Consider the following 20546-nt stretch of genomic DNA (forward strand, 5'->3'; position numbering starts at 1 on the left):
AAAAAAAAAAAAAAAAGGCAAACACAGGCCTGAACACCAGCCTAGAGTCTGTTTCTCGGGACTCCAGCCTTCTACGTGGAATAGATCAAGCATCAGAGGGGGGACAATTCCATCACCTCCCCCTAGGACCACAGCAGCATCGGCTGCGGATGACAACCACCTCCTGTACTGTCTAGAATCCTAACAACCACCCGGCTCCAGAAGGAGATACGTGTCAGCACCAAGGCGAATCTGGCATGCCACGCCCAGGGGAAATTTCCCGGCTGACTCTAGGATCCACTGCATCAGTGCCTGTATGTTCAGTTAACACTCGGCCACCCCATTAACACCAGTGATGGTCCCCTTGATGGAAGAACTGAAATTACTTCCTTATAGCTGTTAAAAGTACTCACTCACTCAGCACAGTCTCACTCCCCTGGCTCCTCCTGAGAGCACAGCCAGGCCCAGCTGACGGCCACATGGCCTGGCCTCTTCACCAGCTCCTCCGTACCCAGCACTGGGTCAAACCCTGGAAGTCTCTGATTCCTGGAGCCTTAGCATCTTGACAGAGGTCCTGCCAAGATTCCGGGGTGACTTATAACATGCTCACCAAGCGCAGGTCACAATCCTATACATCTTGCAGGAATAGAAAAACAACACTGTGTAGACCCTGTTCGCAGCCCCAACTAACAATCAAGGAAACTAGGCCTGGCCAGATGTGGTGGCTCACGTCTGTAATTCCAGCACCCTACAAGGCCAAGGCGAGTGGATTGCTTGAGTCTAAGAGTTCAAGACCAGCCTGGGCAACATAGCGAGACCCTGTCTCTACAAAAAATTAAAAATTAGCCAGGCGTGGTGGTGCGTACCTGTAGTCCCAGCTACTCAGGAGGCTAAGGAATCACTTGAGCCTGGAAGGTCGGGGCTCCAGTGAGCCATAATCACATCATTGCACTCAGCCTGGGTGCTACGGTGAGACCCCGTCTCAAAGTAAAAACATAAGAAAACAAAGTAGGGTTCAGAGCAGCTAGTGCGTGGCCAGGGCTCTCTCTACCAGCAGCGGCCAAGATGGGATCTGAACCCAGGGCCTCTGGCTCTAGAGTCCTCTAGTCAAAGACCCAAGGCATGGAGGGACTGGTGAAATGAAAAGCATTTCAACTCTAACTAGGGCCAGGGTTGCTCAGCAGCATTTCAGGAGAAAGGAAAGCCTTGCTCGTGTCTGTCACCTCAAGATAAGGCTGCCAGCCTGGCAGTCCAGGGAGGCCGGGCGTGCTCCATTTGGGGTCAGCACGAGGTAGAGGATCCAAGAAAAAATAGTATGCGCAGTTTGCAATTTCCTTTCCCAGAGGGAAAGGCAGTGATGCTCAGAGCTAACAAAGCCAGGCGGTCCCTTCGTCCAGCCCCCATCTTTTCAGAAAGGGGAAAGGTGGTAGCAAGGCCAGGGTCGCACAGGAGAGTGGCAGAGCTGACACTGCAGCTCATCTCTACTTTTCCTCCCAATCCACGGTCCTCACTGGCTCCTTGTTCTCTCAAAGCCACAGCCGGACCAGAGGTTCTGCATCTCTTCCCAGCTTTGGTGCAAGACAGAGAATGCAAATGGAAGACACACTCCCCTTAGGACAGTAGATACGTGACATAACCGAAGGCCACAGTCTGTGGGGCCTCTGTGAGGAGGGTCTGGGTGGCGCAGGGGGAAGAGTGTGTCAGGTCCAGCACTACGCCGACGCATAGGAGGGCTCCCACGGCAGCTCTGAATGAAGGAGTGGGCCCTGCAGAGAGAGGACTAACAGACACAACAGTGTCAAGAGCAGGTCTACCTTTGAAGGCAGAAAGTGTGGTTCTGCAGAAAGCAAAGCCTTTCCCTGGGAGGTCAGGTCACATGGGGATGAGCGGGGAGCCACGCTAAGCAATGCTTTCTGGGAAGGGCAAGTAATGAATTCTCCCAGCAGACCACTGCAGCTGTGAAACCAACCCGTTGATTAACTTGTCACCAACCAAGGCCAGGGCCGAACATCCCCCAGGCAAAGCCTTCCTGGCACCTCCCAGAACACCTGCCTGTTGATTACAGCTTACAGAAAACCACATGCCACAGACAGTCCTGGGAAATCCACATGAGGCCTGGGGGCAAGAGAATGTGCCAAGAGGCCAGGCTGGCATAGGGGCAAAGCTGGAGATGTATTCAGGTAAACCTTGGAGGTGGGCTCTCAAGAGTCAAAAGAAAGTTGCAGCAGCATCCAGTATATGCCAGGGCAGGACCACCAAGCCTAGCTACCTAAGGTGCCATTCACAAGCCTACCACTGGCCTATGCAGTGTGCAACCTACGTAACAGCCCCTGACAGTCAGCCAAAGCTTCTGCCTGTCAATCACCATCAGACGATCTTTTTCGGCCCAGCCATATCTGGCTAACTTAACCCCAATACATGGATCCAGCGGCACTGTGCAAGTTGAAACAAATGCAGAGTCAAGAAACTTGGTTTAAAGTCCTAGAACTGCCATTCACTTTATGTGTGTTTCTGAAAGTCACTTAAAGTTATCTGTAACTCAGTTTCCCATCTATGAGTGGGCCAGAATAACTGACTTATAACATCCTTTCTGCCTCTTAAGTTCTAGATTATTTGATTCTGTGATGTGATGAACAAACCGAAAGAAGAGCTGTTAGGCCTCTGAACTGAGCCGGATGCCTCCCAGCCTGGAGACATTCAAACACAGGAGCCAGGGCCCACTGTCCTCAGAGCACACCTGCAGCACGGTCACTGCACACATCCCAGTCATCTGCAAGTCGGCAAGATACACGGTGACATGCACCAACCACCAGCCCAGGCAAGGCTGTCCCCCGACACTGCAGTCCCCCAAGGCTGCGGTCCCCTGAGGCTGCAGTTCCCAGAGGCTACGGTCCCCGAGGCTGCGGTTCCCTGGTCTCTGTTTCTCCTGGATTCAGTCCTAGTACATTGAGGGCATTTCCTCACTCATTCTTTCCTAACTTTTCTAAAGCAGCTCCTTGGGAGAGTTGAGCTCTCCCATCAGCAGACACTTGGATCTTAAGCAACCCTCATTTGTATTCCAGAGAACTCTCCCACGTCTGAGCACTCAGCCTGAGGCTTCCCAGACTGTACGAGAGCAGAAAGAATGGCAGCCCCTGAGAAGCCTGTGTGTGAGAGCATGTGAGTGCGTGTGTGTATGCGTGCAAGTGCGTGGGGCAATGAATGTCATCTATCCAGCTACAGAGCAGCCATGTTTTCCCCACCCTCCCAGATGCTCCCAAGTGGCCGCCGTGTGGCTGAGCAAGGGAGAGGCGTAGGGCTGACCCGCACTAAAGGAGCAGGGAAGTGTGGGTGCGGGGGGGGGCAGGGTTGGGGGCTGGCGAGAAGCCTGTTCTGGGTGGTGACGATAAACCACAAAGGGCCACAGGCATGGGCTGGGGGAGGAAGGGCACTCCAAGCAGAGGGGACGGCAAAAGCAGAGGCCTGGAGTGAGGGGATCCAGCACATTTGCAGGCCTGCTGGGAGGCTGGCAGGACTGAGGCGGATGGCAGTCTCAACACGAAGGTTAGGACAAGGTAGAGGACAGGAGGCAGACCAGCTGAGGAGTCTGGACTTAACCCTCAAGCAACAGGGTCCAGAGCTGGGGAGTGATGGGGACAGCTATGGGTTACACAGTGACCAGTCCGGCAGCCTGCAAGGCCAGGGGATGGAGCTGGGAATGGATGGGGTCTTGGTGGCATGTCAGATGTGGTGCTGGCCTTAGGGGTACATGTGCTGGACCTCGCTGTTCAGGAAGGACTGATGGGCTGTCTTCACCTTTTACACAGTGATCTCTGTTTTTTGGTAGAGCTGGCAAAAAGAAAACTATGATGGAATCTGCCTCTAGAGCTATTAGCTCCTGAGAGCCAACACTTAAACCCACGAGTCAAGCTGGGGTGGTCAGACATGCAGTACAGAAGAGAAAAGTGAAGTGTGAGGACACAGCACCAGACAGGGCAGAGACGGCCCAGGTTCAGGGTCCGGGCAAGCCAAGTGAGGCAGCGTGATCCCACCCTTCCAGGGCTTGGAGCTACCCGAGGCAAAACCAACAGGCAAAGAGGAGGAGACTGCCAGGATCCTGGCACCCTCCAACACTCTGTGACTCCATGCCAAGGTAAACTGATTAGAGACGCTTCCTAAGGTGGTGGAAAAGGTACCAGCCCATGGTTGGTGGCAGTGTAACTGGCACTGCTTCTGCAGAGAGAAACCAAACAACAGCCCAAATTCAGAATGAGCAAACTCGGCATCCTGATTCCTAGGTGCTTATCCTACAGAATTCCTCACCTATGTACCAAAAATACATGTACTAGGCTATTCACTATAGCATGTTTCTAAAACATGATCAGAAATGCCCTAAGTGTACACTGGTAAAGAGCTGGCTCAGTAAAGGACAGCAAGGCTGTTTAACATGCAGCCGTTAAAATGAGGCTGCCTGCAAAAGACTAAGATGAGATCAGGGCATCCCGCACAGCCCCACTGTACAGGGACTGTGTCATGAGGAAGATCATCTGTGTTCAGTCCCACAGGACCCCCTGAAAAAGCTCCAGGTCACTGGAACAGATGGCTGCCCTCCAAGAGGGGACACGGCTGGCAGGGCAGCAGGTGGACTCTGTTCACGAACTTGTTCCAAATGCACGTGCCGCCTCATTCCAGGCTGCTGAGAGCACAGGGAAAGCCACACCTAGGATCCATCAGACTCACAGTCCATGTGCAGGCGAGTCAGACTCAGTGTTCCAGGCCCGATGAGGGGTGGGAGAAATGCCAGAGCCCTGGGAAGGGCTGGGGAAGCTTCCCTGGAGCAGATGCCAACAACAACCTGTCCCCTCCCTGGTGAACAGAATGAATATAGAATAAGGGATTAAAGCAATCAGGCTCCAGCCTCCAGGGAGAATGAACTGTAGGTGATACCATTCCAGATCAGGGGAGGGCACTAAAAGGGGCTGTGTGGGGTGGAGCAGGGCAGGGGCTTGAGCACCCAGACAAACAGGGCACTTGAATGTGATTCTGCATGCAGACCCCACTGTGTCTCTGTGGCCTGCAGGTAACAGGCACCCCCATCCTGAAGGTGGGTGCCACCCACAATGGTCACTTCAGGTCATCCTCCCACGGGGGCTACTAAAGCATCACAGTGTCATGCACTTCGCTTAGCTGCCTGGCACGCAGTGTGAGCCATGGCTGGGAGGAACTGCAGGCTCTCTAAGGGAGAAACTGTTGTTCAAGAGCCAGTAGAAAGACCCATGCAGAACAATGGTGTTCAGGCCAAAAAATAACCCTGACTGCCACAGAGGAGAGGACCGGAAGGAAACAGAACACTGTTATTTGGAGACAGCAAACTCCCCCCTTTTCCAGGCCCACCACTGAAAACAACACCTCCCCTCTGTCCCCAGATTTCACAGCAAACTTTTATAAGCTTTCTCCACCTCTGTCAGCGGGAGGCAGGCGAGGTGCCCAGCCAGGGCTGTTCCCCTGACAAATGTCATATGCTGTCGCAGCATCATCACACTAGTCAGGTCCTCTAGGCGACCAGGGAAGGATCCTGCAGGATGAAGAAGCAGCTGGGATTTCCACGCAGACAGAGCTGGAGGGGGTCGGTCATCTGGCCCACTGTCACAGCTACCAGCTGAACAAGAGGAGGGCAAGAAAGGGGCTGCCTGCCCAAGGTCACACAGAGCTGGGTTCCACCCACCTCAGCAACAGCCCCTTCCCCGCTAAGCACATTCCCACACACCTGCTCAGGTGGGCTTGTGTAGCTGCCCCTCTCCTATGGATAATAATACACAGGAGAGCAGCTTCCCTACATCAAGGCCAAAGGTGACATGCCTGCTAGAGCCCCACCCACCCCACCCTGGCCCACAGTCACCAGACTGAGTCTGACTTTCAGTTCGCAGAACAAACCAATGCCTCTTGGCAGCCCGTGGGCTCTCCTGCCTTGTCCATGTGATGCATTGCTGGGTTTGCCAATATAACCCACAGCCAGCAGGGCTTACAAACTAGTGACTGCAGGGAGAGAACAGTCATCCAGAATCAGGGCACAGTTTGCAGTGGTGCTGCTGATCTAGGCCAGCGGGGTCACTGAGGCCAGAGCACCCCTGGACTCCTCACCTCTGCATCTAGCCACCCCAGTCTTCTAGTTTCTGGTGCAAGCTCTAGGTGCACAAGGAGAGACAGCTCCTGCTGCCAGGGGCGACCCGGCCACACATCTCCACGGTGGATGGCACTGGCCTCTGCTGCACACTTTCTCTGTCCTCTTGCCAGTGGCTGCAGGCATGCTCAGAAGAGGGAGTCCTCCTGCCACCACGGGAGCTCCCTCCCTGCCTTCTGACTGCTGCTGTGGGCGAGGCCCCTTCCTCCTCAGAGAGCCTGGGGACTAGAAAATGGCACACTGTCTGTGGCTCAACTTGGAGTCATCAAAGAGGGGAGCTGGCACAATGTTTCCTGTCCTCAAAGAGCTACCCAGCGCTCCCAGGAGGCCACGAGGCCTAGGCTCAGCCTGGCTCCTACCAGCCCTCCAGCCCACCGCAGACAACCCTGGCCAACGTGCTCTGGCTGCACCTGGCTACTGCAGGTCCTCGGGCCTCTGTCCAGTCCCACTGAAGGGCCTGGCCAGGTGCTGCCCCCTTCCTGTTCCCCTCCCGACCTGACCTGCCCTTTAAGGCCTCAACTAAATGTCAGCTCCTCAGAGGGTCAATAACAAGGACCTCCCTGTTCTCCCAGGCCTCGGCATTTCTTCCTAGTACTCGGCATCACTGGGGCTGCATTATCTTGTCCTCTATTTACCTATGCTTCGTTGCCATCATCCAATGCACTCACACTCCGATACACCTCCAGCAGGGCAGGGATTGCGTCCACCTGGTCTTATTCATTGTTGCATCTGCAATGACTTTTGGGAACTCTGGCACACAGTAAGTGCTCAGCTAAGACTTACTGAACGAACATAATAGTTATTGATGAATGACCTCACAGATCAATGGAGAGAAAAACGGGTAGGCGTCAGGGCCAGATCAGGGGCTGGCTGCCAGGTGGCATGGGAGGCCTGGGGCAGGGACCTACAGGGAGGGGCTCAGAGGATATCCTCATGCCTCTCTCTGTCTATCCCAGAGGGCCGAGGTTAGCAGAGGCCAACGTGTGGTTTACCCGGCTGGCTGTGCTCTTGGCTGGTGAGGTGGCAATGAAATTTACTATATGAAGACATAGGCAGCCACAGTGGGCTTTATCACGGGCACACAGCCTGCACAGGCAGCAGAGGAACACGCTGTGAAGTCATGCCACCCACACAAACCAGGAGGAAACAGAAAACAGGGTGTCCTTTCTGCCACAGGTATTAATATTACTGAAGAAACGAAGCCACAAGATGTTGGCCCTCATGGTGTGCGATTCCAAACATTAAAACCCAGAAACTGTACCAGATGGGGCCTCAGTGTCCATACACAAATCAGAAACTACTTGACTGGCCCGCCTGAGCTCTCAGAGCTTCTGGACCCATCACTTACAAAATGCAGTGCTGCTCAACCAGGGGTGACGTGGGCTCCCTCCACCAGGGAACATCTAGAGGCATTTTTGGTTGTCAAGAGGGTCAGGGTGAGGAATGCTGGCATCTGGTAATGAGCAGACGGGAAGGCAACTAAGCACTCTGTATTGTCCGGCATAGCCCTTAGCAGCGCAGAATTATCCAGCCCAAGATGTCAATCATGTTGAGGTTGAGAAACCTGGAAATAGTGCGCATAAAAGTTCCTTCTAAAATGTTGGGGGAAATGTATTATTAATAAACATTAACATTTCTAAAACTCAACATGTCCCCAGACCCTGAGCTGAAAAACCCTGACTGTCCACACACGAGCAGAGGGGCTGCAGCCCATGTGCCGGCTCAGAGCTCAGGCTCCGGGGTACTCTCTCCTGCCCCTGTCCCAACTAGGCTGTACAAAGTCCAGCTCTGCTCCTGGTTGGTAAGAGGGCCGCGTGTCTTTCGGTACCAGGCTCGCTTTCCACAGGGGAAAGTAACTGTAACCAGCTAACGGCACAGAATGGTCCCACCCTCCCCAAAGCAGAAAGGGCGATTCCAGGCCTGGCCTTGGTGCACAATGGGCAGATTGTGTGGCTGTCTCCACCACAGGAGGAGTCGCCTATGACCCAGGGCAGCAGCCATCGAGAGGCTGACCTCACAGCCACCCCAGAACAGGACATGATCTGTTTCTCTGGGACCAGAGCCACCAGATGCGTTCAGCTCAGCCTCCCTGGTATCTGTTGGCCGGCGGTCTCATCGTCACGCGGCACCAGCTGTGTCAGAGGCTATCCCAGACGACGACCTCCTGCCAAGGTGGCCCTGAATCACCAACCCTCATGCTACCCATGGAGCCATCAGCTGTCACCAAAGCCCCTCCAAGCTATGATCCTGGTCTTGCCACTTTCTACCTGACACTGGACAAGTGACTTAACTTCCCTGGGGCACAGTTGTCTCCCCTGTAAAAATGAGGAAATAATTCCATTATCTCAGGGACTGAGATGAGGACCAAAGAGGTAAGAGACGAGAACGGCCCACAGCAGAGTGGGCCACGTGCTACATGCTTGGCAAATGGGGGGCCTCCCATGGCTCCCTGGTGACAACACACACCCCTCACTGGGACCCACGGTTCTTACTCTGACCCCACTGGTCAGAAGGCACAAAGGCAAAGATGACAAACCCACTTAGATTCTAGGGTGCCATTTAACCTCTGATAGACTTAGATGTTATCTTCCAAGTCGGATTGGAAGGCCTAGAATAACAAACACCTTTGTTTCCTCTACTTCCTCTCCATCCCTGTGCTGGAGACTGCTCAATAAACAACAGGGGCCCACAGGTTTGATTCAATGCAGCTGTGAAATCACGTTTTGGGTAACCGTGAGCCACGGCCTTGGGCAGTCCCTTGGAGGCGGACCCAACGGCTCTCAAGGTCTTCTGTGCCATCCTGCACCTTCCCTATGCGGTAGGCAAGGAGACTGAGGCCCACATGGGCTGGCAGGTGAAGGGTGGAGCCAGAAACAGCACTCGAGTCACTCTGACCCCACCTGGCCCTGCCTTTTCAGCATTTCCGCTGCCCTAGCACAGAATGCATCTCCCGCTTGGGGACACATTCATAATCACTGCCTCATTGACTCCAATTAGGACTGAGAGCTCTCAAGTCAGCTGGGGCCACAGGTAAGGCTGACAGAGAAGTTCTACTATCACTGTAATAACAATATTGACATAAGCCACGGTGACGGACTGTTCACTAAGTGCCAGGCCTGTACTGAGTCGCTTGCACATGTCATCACACCGCAGACACAGTCAACATGGCCAACCCTTACACACACATGCAGCACTCACACCACGCCAGTCACTACGGGCATCACAGGTATTAATCCTTTAATGCTAACAATAACCCTACAAGGTATTTCCATTTTTTTTTTTTTTTTTTTTTAAGAAGAAAAGGGAACTATGCATTATTGGGTTCCCTTGCCTGTAGGGGGGTCCAGTGAGATGTATGAGTTCATGTCACCATGGGGCAGACACAGAGCCAGCAGAAGCCTCACTGCCTTCTCATCCCTCTGCCGTGACAGCTGTCATTTCAGGCTGCAAAGCTGTGGCTAACCCTCCGTGGACTCGTGGCGCAAGCCAAGCTAAGCCTGTTGTGGGTGAGGGGAGCTGACTATCACTGCGGAGAAGCCTGGCCTCACTTGGTGGACTAGCAGGGAGGGCCCCAAACGCCACCCCTTCCCACCTGCTCCCAGCCCCACTCGCTTCCTGTCCCGTCAGGAGGGTGGTGGGGTCGGGGAGGCACTACTGAAGGCTAAACGCGGTTTCTTTCCAGGGAAAGCACAGGAAGAAGCAGCGTGGCCAAGTGTGCATTCTCGTCCTGCATCCTTCAGGGCAGGAGCTCCCTTCCCAGAACCACTTTAGATCGTTACACACTGAGAGGAGCCAGGAGGTGAGTGCGACTTTATCCTGCGTAGGCTGGACAAGGCTCAAGCTGCTCAGAGGCTAGCCTGTCACAGCAGCAGAGGGAGGGGACACTTAGGACCACATGCAGGGGCACCTGGGGCTGAGGATGGACACAACACTGAGTCTGCAGCCATGAGCTCCTTCTTTATCTCGGAAGCACCCGGGCTCCAAGGAGTAAACAGTGTCCTCATCTGCCCAGAGTTCATCTTGCACTGACAATCTCCCCTTCAAAGCAGGGCCTCTCTCTTGCCAATTATATCTGATCGTATCACAGCCATCCCCACCCCACCCTCCCTGCAGGATTGAGTGCAAGCTGCACAGCCTGGCATGAGAAAGCCCTGGAGTTCCCTCTCCAACCTCGCTGACACCTAGAGACATCGACACACATGCCCGTCAGGCAGCACCATCTGCCTCATGAACCCTCTTGGTCTCCTCCCTCCCTGCTCCCAGCAGCCCAGCAGAGCCATGTCCTCCCTCCGCAGGCCCATCAGGGCACCCATGAAAGGGTGCCCCAGCACATGACCAGCACTGGGCATGCACCTCCACCCAGACACTTAGGCACTGCAGGCGGCAATGGGAATGCCAGCTGCTGGGAGCAGACACAATCCCTGCCCCCATGAAGGGACAGGCAATAGTTATTGATAAAAAATTACAAACTTCCGAAGGGCGTGAAGGAAAAGTGCAAAGTTGGCAGGGCCTGGGACAAGAGATGTGTCATTAGTCAGCTCATGAGGGAGGACGTTTCTCGGGAAGGGGCACTGAGCTGATGGAAGAGCTTGTGCAAAGGCACTGAGGTGGACACAGGCCAGAGCCTGAGCAGCTGCTATGGGGGCCAGGGAAGGAGCGGGCGGGGCATATCAGCGAGGCCCCATGGGTCATGCTGGCAATCACGGCCTTCTGTGTCACAGCAATAATAAAGCGTGGACAGTTTTAAGCCAAGCCATGCTGTGATCAGACCTGTGTTTTTCCTAACTCATCACTCTAGGGGCTATGGGGTCAGTTCTGGGTCTGCCCACCGGCCTCCCCTCCAGGCCAGGAGCTTGAGGGCGGGTCGCTCAGCAGCGCTGCTGTAGGGGACGCTCTCCTTGCAGTCTGTGTGCAGACTGGGAGTTCAGGGTACATCTGGGGGACAATTGCCGTCCTTCCAGCTGATAAAGACAAGGAAGAGGCAGCAGTTTAGACTGAAACCTCCTGCTTAGTTCTAAGCTTGTTCAGGGAGAACCCCAGGAAGGTCCCCTGAGGCAGCCTCACATGACCCATGGATCACAATCACTGCACCCCTTCAGGGGGAATTCTGGGGCTAGAAGGGGCAGCAGAAGAGGAGGGTGGACCCCTCCCCTCCCACCCAGTGCCCACACCTGGCAGGTGGCTCCAGGTACCACAGTGAGGAAAAGGTTCATGTTGCTCCCCTGGAGAAGCCACTCACCAGGCCAGGAGACCCCTAGTGTCCCTGAACCCGTGACAGGGACCCTCCCAGCATGTCAGCTCCATGTGCCCACGTGGGCTTGCCCTGGGGGCCCCTGCCTGGGTCTGCACACTGAGAACCAAACCTGAAGCAGAGCTTCCGAGGCACCAGGCTGCTGGCTCCACATGAATCTTGGAGCAGAAAAACAACTGAATCATCCCAACTGAGTCTCCAAGCCAATCAGAAGCCAATCAAAAACACAACAAACAAACAAATCCAAAACCCTGGGGCAGTGGTGAAGGTTCTGTGACAAGCAGCTTTAATGTTCTGCAGTAAGCCTCTGGCCCACACCCGCCACCCACCCACCAAGGCAGCCAGAAGCATGCACAGCCTCCTGGCTCTGGGACTTTCTTCCCTCCCTGGAGACCAGAGCTTTCACAAAGGCAATGCGGTGCAGTGCTCTGGGGCCCTGAGGAACATCTCAGAAATTCATTTTCCTCCACCCACATAGCCCCAAACCACTTCCTCCTTCCTCCTAGGACCTGAATATGGCCTGTGGAGAAGGCCCTTCAAGCTGAGCCCCTGCTGGGACAAAGCATCTTGCCTCAGTTTCCCTGCTCACAAGAAAATGGGAGGACCCCAGCCTTGGGAGCTGCTTCCCTGCCTCTGACTGTAGCATCCCTGTCCCTCTCACTCCCCAGACTACACTCATGCCTCCTTGTTAATGTCTGGAGAATAAAAATTAAAACAAAAATTTGAAAACAAAGGGTGCAGTTGAGGGTAAGTGTCCGCCTCCCTGGTCTACGTGGTCTGGCTCTGAATTTGCACCTTACGGCAGATGGAGAGGGACAGTCGACGCCGACAGCCAGTGCCTGATGGAAGGAGACCCCAGCCCTATCCCAGTGCCTCTCAGTCCTTCTCTGCCAGCCCCACCTCTGGAAAGTGCAGCCCCGCACCCTTTCCCCCAAAGGATTGTTCTTTTCACAAAGGAGGAAACTTCCTACCTTATCAGATATCCGGCTTCTTACTGAAGCACAGACGGCAGTGAAAATTTATCCCAGAAATACCAGTGCTGGGAAGTTACAGTGAGGTCACGGCAACCATCCACCAAGACCCAGCCAAGACCCTGCCTGGGAAACGCACCTGTGGCTGCCTGGCAGCCTTAAGCCACAAGTCCCCATGCTGCCCTCCACACGTTCTCCCTGTTAATATTCTTTTCTGCCCAGAAAAGGAACACAGCGGGCACTCTCATTCACTGTTTGGACATCACCTGCCTGGGCTGTGGGCTCTGTGTGTGTCTGGGGCATAGGCAGGAGGGATAAGGGCTTGGGAGCAGATGTTCTGGAACTCCGGATCAGGCTAGCCAACGCTGTGGCCCTCTCTCTAGAAGAGCAACCGTGTGGATGTGATGAAGCGGCACTCAGCTACAACAGGTGCTTGACACCCACAGGCATTTACTCCCCCAGCTACCTGCCCACCCAAGGAGGAAGGAACTGAGGTTGAGGGCAGGCGTGCAGCCCCTCAGTTTTGGAGCAAGGATCTGCCCTGAAGACAGTTTGACTCCCAAGTCCTCTATCTCATCCATCTCTGGAGCGGCCACACGGCGGGTGGGGAGAGCAAGCTAGCACAGGCTCAAATCACACCTGGACCACTTTCTAGCTGTCCTGCGTCTGCTTCCTCATCCATAGGACGGGAATCATCGAACCTTACAGCTCACGGGAGCAAGTGGGTCAACCGCCATGAAGCGTTTTCCAGGAGGGCCTGGCACGTGGGAACTGCTCTACAGTGCTTTCTGTGGTAATGGTAATCGTGGCTGCTGTCATCACACATTACCCTGCCTTCCCAAAGGGCGTCTGGAAGGCCACCGTCCCCTAGTTGGACTCATCAAGAGATATGACACCCCTGCCCCAAAGGTCTGTGTGGCAGCCCAGGCATAGCTATGTTCCTCCAGAGAATGTCCCCCAAGGCACCACAGGTACACGAACTGGGCACTCAGAGGCCTTCTAAGGAGACGGGGAGTGAGGCAAGAGCAAATGGCTCAGGGGATAGGAAGGTCACTGCATGACTTGGGATCAGCTGGGGCCACACCCAGGACAGTTGTGTGGCTGAAGCTGAAGAGGAACAGAAGAGCAAGCCCCTCAGGACGAGCAGTGGTTTACCTGAGAAAGTCAAGACTGACCCCGGCTCTGCCGGGTTCCTGTGGACAAGCTGCACAGGCTTCCACGCCCCCACTTCCTGGTTATCAACAAGGCTGGTGAGTCTGCTCTGGGGGGTGTGGGAATCACATGCAGCACATGGGTGAGCGCTTATCAGCCCAGCCCTGGCATGCGGCAGGGGCTCAGGAAGCAGCGCATCACCAGGGCACACATTTCCTCTGTCTTGTTCCCCTCTAATCCCAGCATACTCCTCCCAACATGGTCTGAATTTTTCTTTTTACCAGCAACCATTTTACAAATAAGAAAACTGAGTCTCCACGAGGTCACAGAGGAGCCCATGTTTCTCCCACAGCCTCCAGCTCTATGAAGAAGACAATGTCCAGCAAGTAGAATAGACTTGGGGCCACTGGCGGGGGCAGAGGCCTGGAGGGCACAAGGTGGGACATGCCCCACCCCGAGCAGGGGAGGCCAGGAGCAGGCTGCACCTGCATCTGGAGCCACTTCCTGGTGGGAAGCAGGAGTGTGCAGCAGGGAGTTGGCCAAGGAACAGGGTGAGAGCCCCAGGGAAGCGAGAGGGGCCAAGGCGGCCAACCCCAAACATGTGGGGAGAGAGAATGGTGTTGGCAGGACAGCGGCTCTGTGTGACCAGGAGGAGGGTAAGATTCCCTTTGTCCTGATGAAGAAAAGCAGGACAGCAAATCTGTGTCTGTCACAGACTGGAAGCCCCAGCTCAGGCATCCCCAGCCCACCAGGCAGGCCCAAAAACAGTCACGATCTTGCCTGCATTTTCACTGACAATACAATTTGTTTTTCATGACCTCTGAGCTGCTTTCCAGAGGACAGAATCACATTCTTGTCCACAACAGAACGAACACAGGGCAAGTCAGTAGCCAGCACGAGAATCCCAAGGTGACAGGCAGGTCACTGTGGGGTCAGGACCTGGGAGGCTGCTGGAGAAGTCGGGTGGGGATGGAGAAGCAGCCAAGGGACTCAGTAAGACACCACAGGCCATGCCCAAAGGTGAGTACCCAGGTCAAAGTCATGGGCGGAGGCAGGGCTCTCCACCAAGGCAGGACTCAGTTCAAAGGCCCTCGGGAGTTCTCTTTACCAAGTGCAGCAAAAGGGTTCCATCCCTGTGCCAACCCAAGCCATGGGTAAGGGCTGTGCATGCCTGTACTGAGGACGTGGAGGCCACAATGGAACTCAGCAGTGCCTCATCGGAAAACCACATCTACACAGCCAGGGGTAGAGACGGGCTAACTGTGCCCTGGTATGGTCCCCATGCTACACCCAAGGATACTGAGGCCACAGACAAGTACCTGCCCAGGAGCCCACGTCTTGCCAGTGGCAAAGCCATTTCTCCAGCCTATACCTCTAGAGAGCTGCTACCACCCTAAACACACACACAGCCATTCCAGGGCCTCCCCTCCTCCTCCTGAAAATGCCACAGCCAAAGGCTGCACAGTCCTCACTCACCTGGAACCTGTGCACCAGCTCCAGGGACTGGCTATCATTCTGGTCTGCTTCAAGGATGACGTCGGTCAGCTTGTGGATGATGACATCCAGGGGGCCCTGCTCCTCAATCGGCCGGTTAAGGTTCAGCTGCGAGGCAGGGAACACAGACAAAAGTAACAACTTCAGCACCTGAGTCCACTGCCCCATTCTCTTGTCCACCCCAGGGCATATCACCAGAGGAACCTCGAGCCTCCCTATCGCACTCTAGAGATGGGGCAGGAGGAGGGCTGACACTCACGGGAAATACCAACAGGACAAGCAGGACAAACCCTCCAAGACCCTACGACTCGTCTCTCCTGCTAGCTCCTCAAGGGCAGAGCCCACATTTGTACTTCTGTTCCCCAAGCCCCATGTGACCCAGGACACAGAAGACACATAAGAGGAATCAAGGCAACAGTGTCAATAGGCCAGGCAAGTGATGCTGAGAAATGGCTTTATAGAGAAAAGCTTTTCTGAATATGTCCCATCTGCCCAACCATCTGGGGAAACTAGGGCTCTAAGGGGTTATGTAAGTGACTAACATCACACAGCCGGATCAGAACTTAGATCGAAGTGGATGCTGCTTCTGCTAACTTATAAAAAGTCTTAGCAAAACTGTGGTCCTTAGGAATCTAGAAGCTACTGCTTTAAGCGACCAGACGCTTGCACTTCACACCAAAATCTGGGCTCATCAGGAAAAGCGAAGGCGCACGAGGCTGCCTGCAATCTGTTCCATACTGCTCCCCTGCTCTGCTGGGGAACGTGTTTATTTTTTCAAGTGCATGAGGTTGGGAAGATCAGGCCCCAAGGGAGCCAGAGCCTCTGGCCGACAGTCAGCATCACCTGACCCCAAGACAGGAGCACCTGCCAAAAGCCAGGGCAGCCTGACACCGGCTTCCTGACCTGCCAGATGTCTCCCTCCCGGCACGCGGCCACCACCACCTGCAAGGCCAGTGCCTCAGAGGCAGCGGCGCCAGCCCGGCACCTGGCTGACCCCTAATTTGGCCTCAGCAGAGGCCAGAGGCCACGAGCCCCACCCCTGCTCTCATCCCCACCCCCAAGTGGGGTTCCCTCCAGGATTCCAGGCCGACTGTTTTAAAGTTGTTACTAAAGACATCATAAGTGACAACTACAAATGGTCACTGGCAGTTGACATCATGCTCAAAGCTTGCATGCATTTCTTTCATTTTATTTAACAGCCACTATGAAAAGTTATTTTACAAATGAGGAAAGTGGAGGACAGAGACTTTTTTTTTTTTTTTTTTTTTTGGAGATAGAGTCTTGCCCTGTCGCCCAGGCTGGAGTGCAGTGGCGCAATCTTGGCTCACTGCAACCACCATCTCCAGGGTTCAATCGATTCTCGATGCCTCAGCCTCTCGAGTAGCTGGGACTACAGAGGGGTGCCACCATGCCAGCTATTTTTTGTATTTTTAGTAGAGACAGGGTTTCACCATATTAGCCGGGATGGTCTTGATCTCCTGACTTCATGATCCACCCGCCTCAGCCTCCCAAAGTGCTGGGATTATAGGTGTGAGCCACCACACCCTGCCATAGAAGGGAGACTTTTAAAACCTGTCTAGGGTCTCACAGCAGGAAGGCAGTAAAGCGGGGATGCAAAGTCAGATCTGAGGCTGTGCTTCTCACTCTGTTCCCTCTGCCTGTCCCCACAACCTCACTCCCTATGCCTGCTCAGTGCCCTGGACAGCTGTCCTCTAAGGCCACAACCACCTGGCTGCCTTGACCTCTGGCCAAGTCGGGCCAACTGGAGACACAGCAGATGGGCAAGAAGGAGAGAGGGAGGGGATGTATTTGCAGTATCCTCACACCCCCACCGCCTGCCATATTTCTGGCACAGTCACACCCCCTCAGAGCAGGGCAGCGCCTCACTAAATAGCCTTCCCTATGGTTCCAGGTACATTTTCCGGCCCTTGTCCCCCCAGGCCTAGGGGTGGTGACAGCTCTCGGGGCTTGTTAGCACTGGGGAACTCTGTCCCTTGCTGGCTCCCAGGCCCGGTCACACCCTGTCATGGTCCCTTACTAAACTCTTCCCCGTTGGCGCCCTGGAACATGCCAGCTTTCACCTGCTGTGTCTTTAACTCCTCTTTCTTACTGTTTGCCAGGAAAGATGTTAAGGGATTTCCTCTCTATATATATTTTTAAAAGTCCTTTAGACCTCACAATAAGAAAATACTAAGAAATGCTGTTCCCTCCCCATGGTGACCGACCTGTATACAAAACAACACAAAATAAAGCCAAAACCAGGCCAGCTGAGAAGCTGCTCATCTCTGGGGCTCTTGGATGAAGAAGGGGAAGGAAAAGACATTTCGAAGTATCTCCTGAGACTGGGTGCTGGCTCATATTCATGGCAAGCCCAGGGGCCAGGGAAGACTCTCCCTGCTGCACAGACCAGGACAGGACACTAATGGCCCAAGAAGGAAAATAACCGAGCAAGGCCATGCAGGTGGAACAGCCAGGACGGAGGCTGTGCACCAATGCCCACATGTCAGCCTCCACAAGCAGCCTGCTAACCTGGCTCGCCATCCCCTGGATCTCAGTTTCCCCTATGACAGAAAGAAGAAACTGCAAGAGCTTTGCTGGCTCTCACCACAGATTCCAAATTTCACTCCACCCAATACCTCTTCCCAGAAAAAGCAGAATTTGAAAGAAGGTAGAGAGGTCACGGGCAGAGAACACTAGGTTCTCAAACAGAGCCAAAAACCAACCTGTTTCTACTACAGCCCATGGCTCCGGTGGGGGACAGGCACCCAAAGGAGAGGCCAGCCGCTTCAGACCAAGAGAGCTACATGCACGGGGAAGTCAGGCCACAGGAGAGATGCACATGGACTGCAGAACCCCCATGCCCACCAGCACCCACATCTCCAGACGGCCCTTCTTGAGAGAAACCATGGGGTCCCCTTGGCACTGGGGAAGGAGGTAAGCAGAGGGGATGCCCCTGGTGTCCTTGCTTGGCATCAGCTTGCAGCCTGTAGACCTGACAACCATGGCTGTTTGGAAAATAAGCTCTCCGCATCCCCAGCGCCCCGCTGAAGGTCAACAGCTGAGCTCTGGAAACGGGCCACCCTCCTTTGTGTATTTTCCAACCATTTCCATGCCAGTAAAACCCTTTTGTGAGAACAGCCGCTTGGGATACACATCAGACCTGGGCCGCTCTCGGGTGTGGCCGCCTCTCCCTGTGGCATCTGTGCTGGGTAAGAGCAGGGCTGCTGGCAGCTCTAGTGGCTCTTCCTCAGGTGCCTGATGTGCCACAACCGCCCTGAAGGGGTCTCCTCAACCTGAACACATCATAAACGGGCTGCGGTCTCCCTCCCTGAACACACCGCAAACGGCCACGGTCTCCCTCCCTTAACACACAGTAAATGGGCCATGGTCTCCGCCACTGAACACACTGCAAACGGGCTGCAGCCTCCCTGCTGAACACCCCACAAACAGGCCACGGCCTCCCCCTGAACACACTGCAAATGGGCTGCAGTCATCCCCTGTGAACACATCGCAAACGGGCTGCGGCCTACCCCCATGAACACACCGCAAACGGGCCGCGGCCTCCCCCCTGAACACACCGCAAACGGGCCACGGCCTCCCCCGAACACACCGCAAACGGGCTGCAGTCTTCCCCTGTGAACACACCGCAAACGGGCTGCGGCCTCCCCCCATGAACATACCGCAAACGGGCTGCAGCCTCCCCCCATGAACACACCACAAACGGGTCGTGGCCTCCCCCCATGAACACACCGCAAACAGGCCGCGGCCTCCCCCCATGAACACACCGCAAACGGGCCGCATCCTCCCCCCTGCACACACCGCAAACGGGCCGCGGCCTCCCCCCATGAACACACCGCAAACGGGTCGCGGCCTCCCCCCATGAACACACCGCAAACGGGTCGTGGCCTCCCCCCATGAACACACCACAAACGGGTCGCGGCCTCCCCCCATGAACACACCACAAACAGGCCACGGCCTCCCTCCCCACTCTGTATACACTGCAAACAGGCCGCTGTCTCCCTCCACTGGCTGGAAAGGAGATGAGCCCTTGGGTGCAGCCCCCACAGGAGAAAGGGCCCAGTTCCTGAGACTTGGGACGCCATGGAGGGGAGGACACCGTGCAGGGGGATGCCCGAGGGGAAAGGACACCACAGAGGCGTGTCTCCCAGAAGCCATGGGCACAGGAACTCATTTCAAGGTTGTCATTCAGCTTTTCTGACCACACTCTGCCCCAGAAAAGAGAACATTCCCAGGGACTTCTTGTTCTCCTCAGAGGATGGGGTCTGACTTGTCCCTCTCAGCAGGAGCAAGGGTGTCTCAGTGAAAGGCTGCCCGCGGGGCCTGAGGTCTGTGGCCACTCTGTTTCCAAGTCACGCCATCTCATGGGGCCCATGCTGGATCCTGCTCTGTGTGGCACTTGGAGTTCTGAACTCGGAGAAAACAAGGGGCCACTGTTTCCCTCCGGACGAAAGCAGAGACTTACAAGAGGTGGGGGCAGGGCTGGGAGACAGGACAAAGGCCTGCAAACCCCAGTGGCCCCAGAGTCCTCTTTGACTTCCAAAATGATTAACCCAATCGTACCCAGCCTGGTAACCAAGCTGAGCTAGGCCCTGACACTATCCCTGCCTCCCCTAGGATGTGGAACCAGGGAGGGCGTGGGCCAGGCAGACAGGCCTGGAAACCCATCCCTACTCCACTGCTTCTGAACAAGGGCAGGTCACTGAGCTGTGCAGTACCTCAGTTTCCCTACCATAAAATGAAGATGCTATTAACCCTTCCCTGCACCTCACAGGATTGTTATGAGTCCCAGAGCAAAAGTTCAATCATTTTTCATATTTCTGAACTCACCCCAGCCCAAACAAGAAGAATCGGTAGCTCCCTTGTGTCTGCCATAGCCCCTGAACCCTTTGCACATCCCTGCAGGATTGCACCGTAACTCCCAGTCATGATGCTGATTCTTTAATCCACTGTCTCCTGCCCCTGCACTGGGGGCTGCTCTTCCTTCATGGTATCATATGATCTTTCTGACCCTATTTCTCAATTTCTCAGTAACTGGTTTTCAATTACTCAGGTGATGAGGAGGGCTGTGCAGCCACTGCCCTCTCGGAACCTCAGTTTCTTTGTCTTTATTTTTTATTTTTTTCAAAGACGGGGTTTCACCATGTTGGTCAGGCTGATCTTGAACTCCCGACCTCAGGTGATCCACCTGTCTTGGCCTCCAAAGTGCTTGGATTATAGGCATCAGCCACCACATCTGGCATTCCTTATCTTTAAAGCAAGAAGCCTCGCGATCCCAGCACTAACACCCAGCTCTCACATGCCTGCTCGGTGCCAGGCTCTGCTCTAAGCACTTGACATGCACTGAGTCGCTCAATTCTCACCACAGTCTGACATAGGGACCCACAAGAGAGGCTCAGGGTGGTTAAATAACATGTCACAGTCTTACAACTTCACACCCACTCTTAGCAGTACCTAGCCAGTGACACTCAATAAGTATCAGCTATTGTATTTCTTTATGCTTACTATTCTTACTATTACC

At 54.7% G+C, this 20546-nt stretch overlaps 1 protein-coding gene and 1 long non-coding RNA gene across 7 annotated transcripts in view; one reads left to right on the forward strand and one right to left on the reverse strand.

Annotated features, from left to right (window-relative positions):
- Positions 1 to 20546, reverse strand: part of ITPK1 (inositol-tetrakisphosphate 1-kinase) — a 179998-nt gene that overhangs the window by 63232 nt on the left and 96220 nt on the right. For 3 of the 6 annotated variants that reach the window (XM_037745171.1, XM_037745174.1, XM_037745173.1), the window contains one exon: positions 14990 to 15115. In XM_037745171.1, coding sequence (XP_037601099.1) covers positions 14990 to 15115 — 126 coding nt within the window. Of the gene's footprint in view, positions 1 to 5725; positions 5785 to 14989; positions 15116 to 19006; positions 19199 to 20546 lie in introns of those variants that run through there. The other 3 variants (XM_037745170.1, XM_037745172.1, XM_037745175.1) reach the window with 2 other exon arrangements.
- Positions 6312 to 12108, forward strand: LOC119473918. The gene is made up of 3 exons (XR_005203175.1): positions 6312 to 9365; positions 9822 to 9938; positions 11897 to 12108. It is a non-coding gene; the product is annotated as an uncharacterized LOC119473918 (long non-coding RNA).

Source organism: Cebus imitator, unplaced genomic scaffold (genome assembly GCF_001604975.1).
Source record: "Cebus imitator isolate Cc_AM_T3 unplaced genomic scaffold, Cebus_imitator-1.0 Scaffold193, whole genome shotgun sequence".
Taxonomy (NCBI): Eukaryota; Metazoa; Chordata; class Mammalia; order Primates; family Cebidae; genus Cebus; species Cebus imitator.